Genomic DNA, 13494 nt, shown 5'->3' on the forward strand with positions numbered 1-13494 from the left:
TTAACTAACAATACGATCGTAACGAAAAAAGGTTTTCCTATTCTCATCATATCCTCTCAATGGCTATCCAGCATTAACCCTCCGTTTGAAAAAATTTTCACTTTCAAATAATTATGTCACCAGTCCATCAAGTTTTGTTGATTATTGGTTTTTAGTGGAAAACCGTCAATTACAAAGTATCTGACTTGAAAAGAATGTAAGGCTAGGAGTAAAAGTCTAGAGTGCCTGTTACTGGTTACAAAAGGGTTAAACCAAAAGTAATAACAACGGAACAAATCTGAAATATTGCTGCAGCATTTTCTATAGCATCTGGTCGATTGTCGATTGTTGGATTGTTTTCTAAGCTTTAAGTTTTTTTTAAACATAGATCCATTGAACCTGTCATGATTCCACTCAAGAGTTCGTATGCAGTGTTACGTTAAATACGCGTACATGAATAATTGACAATTCTCAATACACTGTATCTGCCGTATGATTAGTCACATAATTACTTATCACATTATTACCCGGTGAAAAAATATATACATGAAAAATAATGCAAAACATCGGGAAAAACCACAAACATATAGAAGTACATAGGGTAAGAAGTGATCTCCACAACAGGTTTTAGGGGAGCATACACCCCTTTCATCTTTACATTATGCCCTATGAAAATCAGCCACCCTTATAAAAATTCTGCTTCCCCGACCAAAGTGGTTGTCAACATTCTGCTAATTGATAATTGCTTTGAAATATATTGAGCTAATTTGTCAAATAGAAGATTACACCAAGATTAAGCTTTTCTGTAAGATTTTCTGAATTTTTGGGGGATCGTGGACTTGCTACTTCGGCAGCCACGATGTCACAATGAGAGCAGCCCTTTAAAAATTCAAAGATTCCAGATTTCTAAGAGGCTGTCTGTATATAGGCCTTCTTTGATGACAAATAATATATATCAGATACATGTATATCAGATATATCACAGTATATCAGATATATCACAGTATATCAGATATATCACAGTATATCAGATATATCACAGTATATCAGATATATCATGTCTCTCTTTACCTTTCAGTAGTCTTCATCTGCTCTTTCAAGTTTTTAATGTCCGTTTCTAGTTTGTGACATTGTTCTCGCCAATCGTCTGTAAATTCCTCAATGTTTTCAGTGTCGCAGGAAGAATCTGAAAATTCGAAAAAAAACCTAATATAGCAAATTACAAAATAAGAATTCTAAAGTCTAGATTATTATTATCGATGAGAACCCATGATCATCGGGAGGGATACATCTGGGTATCAAAAATTTACAAACGTAATACCCGGTAATTTGAATTGCGCGACCCCTCAAGTCAACTTCAACAGTTCTGGTATGCACAAAATAATTCTAAACTTTAAATTTTACCTTTAAAAAGCTCGGACAAGATGGAAGCCGATTTATTCGCTTCTTGTAGTTTCGATTTGATCTCGCTCATATCGAGTTCATCGGGTTCGTTGCGACGCGGAGCTGTATCGATATACGCTCGTAGACTCTCTAATAGTCGACACACGTGAACGCACGCGTCGCCACCGGCCGCGATTCGACTTTTCAACAACGCGTTCTCTTCCGCTAAACGATCGCTGATCGATGATGATCTATCACGCTGCTGGACGAACGTCGTATTTTCGGCCGCGATGCTCTGCGTTTCTTCGTGTAACTGATCCTTCAAGCAGTCGACTTGATTTCGCAATCGACTGAACGCCTCGCGATTCGACGCCGTGAATCTATCGATTCCCGGAGTCTTCGGTTCGTCGATCGCGTTATCTCGCGTGCCGGGCGGCGTACACGGAACATTACCCGACGACGGGATCTTTTCTGATTGCCCGCGTAGAGATTTCAAAAGCGCGTTCAAACGCTGAACTTCGGCTTCCAGTTCGTGTACACGTGTACTTGCTTTCAGTTCGGCGGAGCGCGGTGGTGGAGGTCTTCCGCTCGTCCTGTAATCCGTAAAAACGTCATTCGCACAATTCTCGTCATCGCACGAGAATTTCTCCATCGTCTTCGTCGTTTCAGGAGCAGACGGCAACAGATTCGTTTCGCTCATGCTGCGAATCGGTAATTTCGACGTCAGAATTCCGTGCTTCGTCAAAACGCTGCGATAATGTTTGATCTTTTGACCTTGAAGATGGACGGTCGACTCGGTGGAACGAAGTTGTCGCTCGAGTTGTTCGCGTTGACTTTTCAACGCCTCGATCTCTCCGCGCATACCACGAGTTTCGCCGGGCGCCGATTCGTCTTCCTGAGACGCGGCGCGTGGATGACTCATTTTCGAAGTGGTGTTTGTCCGTTTTGAAGCTGCAGCTTTCGAGGCTGTTTCGACATCGCTATTATCGATCACCTTGTCGACGCCCTTTCGCAAAACCGGGATGAAACTTCTATATCCCGCGCCCGGAATCGGTGGTTTTCCCGTCGTTTCGCAACTTTCCAACTCTTTAATCCGCGATTGCAACTGGATGAGTTCGTTTTGAAGATCTTTCAAACTGGGCGCGTCGCGGGCGTCGGCGTTAGAATCGACGCCGAGTTTCGCGCGTAGAAGTTCGTTCTCAGCGGACGTGCGTTCGAGATTTCGCTGGCACTGTTCGTATTGGCCGTGCAATGTTGACAGTAAGTCATCTGCTTGTCCCGAACACATGTTACACATCGCCGTCGTGCTGCTGCTACCACTGCTGCCCCCTTCTGGCTGTTGTTGCAACCGATGTTGCAGACGGTTGTTCTCGTCGCTCATCTTCATTATTTCGTGTTGTAAACTCTGAACGCGCGAGTTCAATGAGGAAATTTCCTAAAATGGGAGGTTTTATTCTATCATAACTTTTGGCTCCCTTTGAGTCTATGTCTAACTTTCATTCAAGTGTCAAATTTTTCATTGTGTTACAACTTGACTGAATATTAAACCTCGATAACATAAATTTTTCAGTCTTCAAAACCAAATTGATAGGTTCTAGTCGTTGGCGACTTATCCAAATAAGGGCTTACACTTTGATATAATAAATACACAAAACTCACTGGACTCAAAAATAGTGACAACTTTAGTAATGTGAATAATCCAATCACTAGGTCCAAAAGCGGTCATAAATGTTAAAACTATTCTTTAGATTGGCTATAGAACTAAGATGGTCTTAAATCTAAGCTATGACTGCGCCACGAGAAAAAATCCTTAAATCAAGATAATATAAATCACATATATGTATCTGTACATAAGAATTATTCCTTCTTTACTATTCCTTAATTCAAATTCTTTTACCTTTTGAGCCGAAGCGTCTTGATCGATGGCAAACAGAGCAGCTTCCAATTCTTGCTGTAGTTCGTCGTTCAACCGGCGAGAATCTTGTAAATCTCGTCTCAACGAATCCGCGTGAATCGACGACGATGACGCCCCGAAACCGTTATCGGCATCGAGACAATTTTCACCGGGTATAACATCTCTTCCGAATTGCGTCTACAAAAATGGAAAATATCGAAATGCTGATTTATTCAATTCTGAAAATCTCACCACATTCCCTTATGAGTGCATCCAGTTCAGTGAGTCCAAAAACTCAAGTCATAAAAATATGAAAGATACATTTTGGATTATTTTACTGGGGAATTCCTTGCAAGTGCTTTCCAGTTCGCGCCAAGACTGAACTGAATTCATAATCTTGGCTAGGCAGGAGTATCACGGTAAATCAATAAGCAATCAAATTTGTGATACTAAGCGACAAAACAGTCGCTACAAAGTTGCATTCAATCTCGCCTATTCAGTCTTAATGAATCGGGGATTAACAAATCAATATCAATTACGAGGTATTTGTATCGAAGTTAATTCAACCCTGACGTTGCTAGATTTAATAGAGAATTAATTGGCTTAAGTGTAAAGTCAGGTAATCAGTCGTTAACATTCGCAACCGCGCAACAAAACCGCGTAGAAATAATGACGTGAAAAGTTTCAGATGAATTCCTCCTTTTCAATGACACAATTATATACCCGGGTAAGCTTAAATATATATAGGGAGGTTGCTTTTTTCCTGACTATTCCCTGACATGCACAATGTTTTCTCTGACTTGATCTTCTTAGAATCCAATCAACTAACGCAGTCTAATACAACAGGGCTGAATTTGTCTAAGTACATCGTAAGTCCTCTTATATTCATTCGAAATTGAAAATTCATTGAAAAAAAGAATATCGAATTCATTTCTGATAATACGCCAATGAAATAACGATGACGAAGAAAACCACGTGGCCTTCGGACTACGGCGTGTGAGACAATTTTCACCCTTAATTCAAAATTTCACAAAATAAACGATTCAACTTACGAAAGCGGCATCGAGTCGTTCGCGCAACGCCAGATTCTCTTCTTCCAGCTTCTTCATGACGACTTTCGCGTGCGCGAGTTCGCGTCGTAGCTCGGCCGGAGACAATCCCGTTAAGCTCTTACCGATCGTCTTTTCGAGCTGCGGGTCGGCGTACTTCTCGGGCGTCAGATGAATCGACGCGTACGTCGTGAAGTTCGATAAACCGAGCAGTGGATATTCGGTGTTCGTCGCGCCGGACGATCGCGACGACGCCCCCGAACGCGTAAACTCACGCTCGAGTTTTTCATTTTCTCCCTTTGTTTCATCGAGTTTTTCCTCCAGTTTTATGCGTAATTTCTCATTGTTTCGCAGACCTTCCTCGTAACGCACGCGTAAATCGTTCAGTTTCGACAACTGTTCATCGAACAAATGCTGGTTTTGACTGAAAATCAAATAAGATGCAGTAGAATCTCAAGTCTAGATTTTATTGAAAAGTCAATTGAAAAAAAATTTTGAAAAAAAATGAGAAAATTTTATTCGTGAAGTTACCGGTACTAATAGGAAATTAACCACAAACTAGGGTTTTACACTACATTTTTAAAAGTCTCAGAATGCTCTCATGATTGTATGTATGTATATACCTGTTGAATTCCGGTTGATTCATGTTCGTATAAACTTCTTTTTCTTTGATCAACGTTTCTTTCAAACGACCTGCTTCGGCTAACTGATCCTGAAGCAACTGATGAATCTAGAATGAAATCAGAATTTTCGAATCAACGTTTAAAAAGAATTACTGGCAAGCAGTGGATATCACGCGGATGGCACATCTCAATTGTTACTGATGTTGCAAATGCGCATAAAGGGACTCGAGAAAGTATTGAAGAGAAATAAGTGAAAAATCCGGGCCCGGTTTCATAGACTGAGTATCAAAGTTATCCCTAGGGATAAATCCTCAATCTGGGTGACAACCATTGTAGTAACAATGAGAAACCATGGTTATAACTGACAAATTTCAAAATGTTCCCATCGACTACCTTTCTTCCACCTCTATGAAACCCAGCCCTGGACTCGATCCACCTACTGCGTGCTAGCACTAACTAGCCCATCGCATCTAACTGCTGACAATCGTGTTTTCATTATTAAACCTAACTGTTATTACCCTTAAACCTTACTCACACCGTATTCATAGAACTTTATTCTAAACAAGATGAGGTCGGTAAAATAGCTTACATGAATATGAGTGTCTCCTCCATTAGTCGTTATTTTCTCAGCAGCGCTTTCTTTTTGAGGCAAATTCAACTGCTCCTTTAGTTTAGCCTGAAAAAGGGAATATTCACAAGAACATTCGAATGCTGAATGTATCAGTTTTTTAGGCAATTTTGGAAATAAGAATTTCAAGAAGTCTCACCAGTTCCTCCCTGGCTTTTCGGTCTGATCGCAGTGCTTCGGTTAACAACTAAAATAGACAACGATGTTTCAAAATACTGGAACATTTCGAAAGCACGATTCGTGAAACGTTTCGCTAACCTGATTTTTCTTGTTTAGTTCCTCACTAAGATCGAGCAAGTCATCGGGATGGTTTTTGGACAGACGTTCCAGGTTACTTTTCAGCCGAGTGATCAAACCTTCAAAACCGATAAGTAGCACAATGTTCACATGAACTTTTGAAAATTAAACTGCTAATACACTGCACCGCATTGTATCGATTTGATTATAAAACGGCAGCAACTCAAACATTGTGTAATATAAGAAACTAATGATACACCGTACTGCGGTGTAGATGCACTATAGCGGAATGCCCATTATACAGCCCCAACCATTCAAATTATCTCAAGTGCTTTACGGTAAGAATTGGTCAGCACTGAGAGTTATCAAGTTACCTATCAAACATTTACCAGAATGTTAAAGATTTAAACAGGGATTAAACTCAAAAAGCACCCAAGCTATAAAAGCAAACCGGTCCCTATATTTTGCAAGGGTTGAAATAGAGTTTACCTTCTTTCGTTAACAAGTCATTATTCAATCGATCGACTTCGTCGCGCAGGTTTTGAAGCTCGGCACCGCGACTTGAGCTCGGTCCGCCGTGATGACGCATCGATTCTTGTAACTGGTAAAACATTCTGTCCTTGTCTTTGCTGCTCTCGACGAGGGCCTAAAAACGAATGATTACAACTACGATTTAATAAATTATCAAAAATTAATAAATTGGAGTAATACTGAATATACGAAGATCATGAATACACATAGAGCTCGGCCTCATAGCATTCAAACTGAAGTTGATTGATATATTACAGTTAAAGAATTCGGATTCATTGTTTTCTCAATATCAGTGTACCTCGATAGTTTTGTCTTTTTCTTTCAAGGCAGACCTCATTTTATCCATCATGATCTGGTGTTGTTCTTCCATCCAGTTACAACGACTTTCCAAACACTGAAACAGGAAACATGGAATTCGATATTTTGCGTCTGGCAGACAACATTGAAACATAACTTGTAGAAACATTCAGCTTTTAGAAGAAATAATCCACTTTGATAGAGCGACATTTCAGAGGACCCAATTACACAGTTATTAAACTTAAGGTTTCTGAAGTAAAGCTGCTTCAGCTAGCAACAATGCATAAGAAACGGATGATTTGTCACTTTTCAGCAGCAAAACAAGAGCAATTCCGTAAAGCATTTTTTTTGTACCTGGTATTCATATTCTCGTTTATTCATATCCGTCTGTTGTTGTTGTAAACTCTTGTTCAATTTTGTCAACTCTTCATCATGCGCGACGCCGAGTTCCTAGGTATCATATATCGCATCGTAATAAACCAACAAGTTCTTCAAACAATTTAACCTCTAATTCAATGAGGTCTTTTCAGCCTCCCATATTCAATCAAAAACAATGATTTCATAAGAGATTTTCTAAGCCAATAACAGAAATAATAAATGCAGGAATGCAATAATTTTGATATTCTTGGAGCTACCCCTATTGATACTGTAACTTTCTTTTTACCTGATTGTCCTTGTCTTTCTCTTGGAGTTTGCGAAGAAAATCGTTTGTAGCCTTTTCGTGGTCGACCGCCGTTTTGTTCTGTTCTTTAACCATTTCCTAGTAACAGTAAAAACGTCGCGTATGAATTTTGCAACTCATTCCATGATTAATGAAAGCAGCAGACAGCAGCAGACAGCAGACAGATCTCATTCATCATCTGTCTAAACCACAACCACGGAACCAGTTCCTCTCTATAAATCATTTCCTACCTCAAGCATTCGATCCCGGTCTTTAATCTGTTGGCGTAACTGTTCTACGAGTCCATTATTTCCGTCTGTTGAATTATTCAACATCTCCTGAAAAACCGATTTATGTCTAATGTTTAGAATAACAACCAAATACTAAATCAGTGATAGAAGCTGAAAAATGTTCGATCCACATTAAGGTGAAACTCAAGGGTTTGATATATAGTTAAGAGATATCTTGTAGTTACGAATTTACCTCCAAATATTTCTCTTTGTTTGCGATTGATTTCTGAAGTTTTTTGATGATCGCGTCTTTTTCTTCGATACAGTGAACGTGATTGTCTTGTAATTCCTGGAAAAAATCACAAATAAAAGAATTTTAGTCTTCATGTAAAACAGGACATTTTCAACCCTCCAGATCAAAGAATTTCCCTCATCTCACCTCATACGCCCTCTGTTGAGAACGAAGCGCATTACCCAGTTGTCTGATATTTTGTTCTTTTTCTTTCGCTTCTCTTTCTAACATCTACAAAAGCAATTCATGTCTTTATTTCATCAAGCAGCCAACAAGACTGATCTTAGGTTGTAAGATTAGCATCAGGATAAAGATGTGTTCAGGTACTTGGCCATAGAAAACCAATTCGAAACCTAGCAAGATATTATATTTTTTGAAAACTATATACTTACGTCTATAGTCTCCTCAGCGTTCAACAAAGCCTCGTTTGCGCGTTCGATATCTCTGTCTTTTTCTCGTAACGCCGACTTCAACAAACGGATTTCATTATCTCGTTCTTCCAATGATTTAAAATGACAATTGGCAGCTTCCTAAAAACGAACGTTCGAAACTATAGAAATGACAATTGTTACATATGACTTACTAATACCCTGAAGTGCTGGAGATGATCTGAAAACTGGAAATATGGCATATTGCTATAGTATGTCTACACTGCGGTACGGTGTATTGTTAGTTACTAATATTTCACTATAGCAGGCTCTGCCATCTTTCGATGGAGGTAAAAACTAATAACTAATCACATCAATACACCGCTATGCATTGTAAATCGCAGTGTACTTGCGAAGTTCATCGTTGATTGACATGCGCTGAAAATGTAAAAAACGTTTCCTTTTTTCGCGTACCTCCAAAGCTTTCTCTCTCTCCTTCACGCGTTCGCCGAGATTAGCTATGATTACGTCTTTGTTTTGATCGTTCGGTTTCGCAACATCTCGCATCATTTCGATGTACTGTTGTAACTGATTGTCTTTATCCTGAAGTCGTTTGGTCAACTGCTGCACAAGTTTGTCCTTACCTTCCAGTTGGCGATTACTTTCATCAAGCAACATCTGTGCACAGAAAAATGCCATTTAAAATGAAAAGAAACATAGAAATCCATTCTGCCATCTTAGGCACAATCCCTTTATATTTCTAAGTTGCAGTTTTATTTGGGCCCGAGTCTGATTTGGCTCAACCTTTAAACCTAAATATCAAGGCGTACCCGATATTGATGTTCAAGTTCGTCGGCTTTTGATCGCGCTTTTCTCTTCTCGTCGTCTAGTTTATCGTCGAGTAGATGAGCGTCATCCGTCTGTTGTTGTAACGCGTCCTTCAATTGGCCGGTTTGTTTTCGCAGCTCTTCCAGTTCGCCGTCTTTCTTTTCATTGAGCCGAGCTAGATGCTGTAACGTGAGTAAACAGACCGTCCAAAATTACCAGTCACTTAGGTGCACTTAAGTGGTCTTAAGTTTTAAGACTCATCGTCATCTATTAGATTAGCTATAGAACTTAAATCTAAGCCATTAAATGTGCAACTGGCCTCAGGTTCTTACCTGATTTTCGAGGTTTTTCTGATGAACTTGATCCTCTAAGTCGGCCAGTTCAGTATCTTTGTTCATCAGTTTCGCGTCGACATTTTCCTTATGCTACAAAGTTTTTTGAATACGTTATGGAGTTAAGTTGAAATCATTTTAAAAGAGTTTTCAAATTTCAGCTCAGAACTGTCAAACTGGCTGTGAAACAAAGTACAAGAAAACATTGAGATTACCTTGTATTTCGACATTTGAAATGAGTGAAGATTTGTCTGCGCTTCGTTCAGCGCAGTTTCCATCTGTTCTAATTTTTCGCACAGTTCTTGAACCTTAAAATATTTCGATGCATGTCCCGAGTCAGATTAACCACTCTAAATTAGAGTTGGATCTAAAACGTTAAAGATCATACCGACCTCTTTGCCTTTATCATGCAGGGCTTGAGTTAGACCTTGTATCGCTCTGTCCCTTTTCTTCACGTTGTCCTTGTTCAATTTCGCCAATTTATCGTATTCCGTCTTATTCTGTTTTGCAGAATCCTTCAAAGAGAAATTTTCTTCTTTAAAACAAATCAATAATTGATGAAAGGATGAAATTGAAATAGGTCCATAAAACATGCAGACATTAAGCCACTGAATAGATACGTATTGCTACGTCAGCAGCGCTGGATTTCCATGATTTTTTTCTCTAGGGGCCGGTTGTGCAGTCATAGCTTAGGTTTAAGACCAGTCTACAACCATCTTAGTTCTATATCCGATTTAACAACTAATAACCAGTCTTAAGATATAATATCACTTATTGACTTTACTTCACAACTGTGCAGAACTTTTGATACCTAACACCTAGTAAGGAAGGCAAATGGATGTCAAAAATCATTCAAGCAGATTCAATACTAGAAAGCGATGATTTGTAGGTAGATTTTTCAGCCACGGTTACCGTACCTCTTTAACGACGGTGATATCGTGTAATTGTTCTCGTAACTCGCCGACGAGTTCGTCTTTATCTTTCATTTCGTTCGTAAGCTGATCAAGGACGATCTCGAGCTCTTCGATCCGTCGATGATGTTCTTCGGCGTCTTGTTCGTGAATCGGTTCGAGTTCATTCGACGACGTCTGCAAACAGAGACCGAAATAACATTTCTGTCGATTCCGCTACATAAGGTAAGTATGTTATAATTCGGTAACTTTGAAAGCGCCGGTCATGGAACTTAGTAGCTCTCGCAGGCCCTGCTGTCCTAACAGACCACACGGTGCATGACGCATCTAACTACAACCAAATCAATGAAGAAATAGAATAAAAAAAGATTTTAAATCTCTAATAAATACCTGACATTCGGCGTCTGTTTTGATCATCTGCTGTTGTAAATTCGCGATACGCAGTCGTAGTTCTTGTATCGACGTCGCGTTATCGGTTTCTAGTTGTTTTATTCGTTCGTCTTTTCTGAGCAGCTGCTCCTGCAGTTCGGTTATAATCCTAAACAAAGCCATTATTACAACAATAATCACATCAGTGTTAAACGAAGTGACGTGAAGAAAGTGAATGCGAAAGACACAGCGCGCTAGTATAATATAATGTCATGTATTCACTGATGACCAACCGTAAACTACTAATATTTACTCGTTAAACAATAAGGACAAACTTTCTAAACCCAAGCATTAACGTAATCATGAAAGAAAATTGTGAATTTCAAAGTTTGTCTCACATGTCTGAGAGGAAGTCATTGGCCAAAATCGGAATAGTGCGACACTATCCCAATCCTATACTATGTTGGGTCTAGTTGTTCTGATGGAAGAAACTGCTTGAATATAAATTTTTTCCGATTCAAAGAGTTTATTGAAGTTATCCAAATATTGAAGTAAGATCTTAATCCATTAATGTATTAAACTGTAGAAACGAAACATAGAGTTTTGAATATTCATTCACAAAAACACAAGTGCTCATATTCTCATTACTCGCTAAGGTATTTCTTTCCAATCTTCTAAATTGACCGATCTAAGCTACAGAAGGTTGTAAATTTACCACAAACCTCAACCTCTAAGTCTTGAAATACGAGGAGATTTTTAGAGAATAGTCTAGACCATTGAAGTATGTCAAAATGATTTTCTAACCTAATTTTGATAATTTGAAAAAAAATTCTTACCGCTCTTTTTCCTGAGCTGAGATGATTAATTCTGCCTTCTCGGCTTCTAATTCATTTCCCTGAGACTCGCCGCTGCCTTCACCATCTCCATGTTTCCCTGAGATGATCCGTTCGCTGGCTTCTTCCAGAGCCAAACGCAAACCTTCACAATCCTGAAAGAGAATTTCAACAATTCATCGCATGAACAAGAAAACTAACGTCACGTAAAAATCTATTGACGCTTTGGAAAATCATATACAATATATAATGTTTGACAATGAATATGATATAAACAATATAATATTAAGAATCATAAAATAAATTTGAATATATCGACAATTGAATTGAATTGACCGGCAACCAGTCTAGCCCCAATATTGATTACGTAGTATACATATCCTCTCAAAGATTCATTATCAAAAAGGCATGAAAATTCTCCATCAGATCACAGAATCAGATAGAGATGGATTCTACTCTATCCTATCATCATCCATGTATAAATTTCTTACCTTTTCGATATTCGCAATTTTCGCGTTGTAATTTTCTTCTTTAACACGAAATTCATCTTGTAGTTTACGTCGCGTTTCGGCTAAGTCGGCCTGCTGTTGCACGTTGATGCTCTCCAAAGCAGCTCTAAAAAAATTATCGAAAAAAAGTTAATTCGAAAAAGTGCATCACATTTACGAAACCGAGAGAGGATGCAGTCAGTGTTCAGTGTTACTTACGAAGCTTTTTTGAGTAATTCTTGTTTCTCTTGAACTTCTTTTTTCAAACTTTCGCAGTCGACTTTCAGATTTATATTCTGAAAGTTGAATCACACACCATTAAAGTCATTCATCATAGAATATCGAGTTTAAGCCGCGATCACACAAGCATTTTTGGTCCGGGTCAAATTTGGCCCGGTCAAAGATGTCAGGCCAGGTGCGAGCCAAATTTTGGCACGGGTCAAATTGTCTTTGCATCATCACGGCTCTAGTTGTCAGTCAGGTCTATGTATTATAAGCTTTGATTTATTCGTAAATTACCGTTTTAAACAGTTCCTCGTCTCCAGTATATCGGTTCTGCACTTTCTCCTCGAGGAAATAAATTCGCAATTTCAAACTGAAATTCTCTTTCTTCAATTCGGCCAGGCCCTGAAAAAAAAACAGCATTCATCAGACGCACCTTGACACCATTTTCTGATTGGAGACGTCCTGCAGTTCAGGTCACCATTCCGCGATACGGTGCTGCTACGGGTTAGGGCTAGTTTAGGGAAACTAAAGCTAAGCTGAACTTCAATTATTGTGATTTAATTTGATTACAGCCTAAATCTTAACTGAAATCCAAGTTAGGCTGGAAGGGTCCCTGACCCTGGACTGAAAATTTTATGATTATATCTTAGATATCTTCTGTCAGGGGCTGATTCTTTTCAAGTGGTTCCACGTGGCACTCATCAACAGCAAGACACTAAAATTCGAATCCCCTACTTACATCCCTGCAAGTAGGGCATTGCTGTTGCTCCTCAAAAGCCATCTTGATTTACTTTTTATGATTAGGTATTATCGTGAATATATTATCGCTATAGGCTAGTAAATGTCAACTATAGTATATCTAAGAGTTAACAGACACAGCGAGCGCTATCATTCATTTCAAATTCAGCCAATAAAAAAGGGTACATAAATTCAAGCGATTGTTTTCATGGTTCATTGAATCGGCCAGCAAGTCTTATACACGGCGCCGATCATGGATTAAGCTTGAGAATTTATTCACAATCGCGTGTAATAATATTATAATACGGTGAACACGTTACGAGTCATTAATTCATAACAGCCACTGAACCATTGTACGACTACGGAGGTATACAACATCAGTTTTTATATATCGATACAGCGCTCTATATCATAATGTCTTTCTGGGTTCCGTTTATTTTTTATCGTTTCACATGTCAACACTTTGACAGGTGAAACGATGAAAGTGTTTTTCAACCGGGACGGCTCTAGTCATATCTCTAGTTTAACGCGCGTAACTAGTAACTCAAACACGGAAAAACAATTAACAAGCTTCTCAACCGTAGATTGGAAAATTCTT

At 39.0% G+C, this 13494-nt stretch overlaps 1 protein-coding gene across 5 annotated transcripts in view; it reads right to left on the reverse strand.

Moving 5' to 3' along the window:
• LOC141909113 (uncharacterized) overlaps positions 1-13494 on the reverse strand; it is a 39185-nt gene that overhangs the window by 17658 nt on the left and 8033 nt on the right. For all 5 annotated transcript variants that reach the window (XM_074799487.1, XM_074799483.1, XM_074799484.1 and 2 more), the window contains 27 exons: positions 12453-12560; positions 12153-12229; positions 11937-12060; positions 11449-11600; positions 10634-10781; positions 10250-10420; positions 9725-9847; positions 9548-9640; positions 9333-9425; positions 9003-9182; positions 8647-8850; positions 8197-8334; positions 7952-8035; positions 7766-7861; positions 7534-7620; positions 7286-7381; positions 6976-7071; positions 6623-6718; positions 6283-6439; positions 5815-5912; positions 5696-5743; positions 5518-5604; positions 4929-5035; positions 4309-4729; positions 3260-3454; positions 1384-2797; positions 1051-1165 (listed from right to left, as the gene is read on the reverse strand). In XM_074799487.1, the coding sequence (XP_074655588.1) occupies positions 1051-1165; positions 1384-2797; positions 3260-3454; positions 4309-4729; positions 4929-5035; positions 5518-5604; positions 5696-5743; positions 5815-5912; positions 6283-6439; positions 6623-6718; positions 6976-7071; positions 7286-7381; positions 7534-7620; positions 7766-7861; positions 7952-8035; positions 8197-8334; positions 8647-8850; positions 9003-9182; positions 9333-9425; positions 9548-9640; positions 9725-9847; positions 10250-10420; positions 10634-10781; positions 11449-11600; positions 11937-12060; positions 12153-12229; positions 12453-12560 (4808 nt within the window). The remainder of the gene's footprint in view (positions 1-1050; positions 1166-1383; positions 2798-3259; positions 3455-4308; positions 4730-4928; positions 5036-5517; positions 5605-5695; positions 5744-5814; positions 5913-6282; positions 6440-6622; positions 6719-6975; positions 7072-7285; positions 7382-7533; positions 7621-7765; positions 7862-7951; positions 8036-8196; positions 8335-8646; positions 8851-9002; positions 9183-9332; positions 9426-9547; positions 9641-9724; positions 9848-10249; positions 10421-10633; positions 10782-11448; positions 11601-11936; positions 12061-12152; positions 12230-12452; positions 12561-13494) is intronic.

The sequence above is a fragment of the Tubulanus polymorphus genome, chromosome 7 (assembly GCF_964204645.1).
Source record: "Tubulanus polymorphus chromosome 7, tnTubPoly1.2, whole genome shotgun sequence".
Classification (NCBI taxonomy): domain Eukaryota; kingdom Metazoa; phylum Nemertea; class Palaeonemertea; order Tubulaniformes; family Tubulanidae; genus Tubulanus; species Tubulanus polymorphus.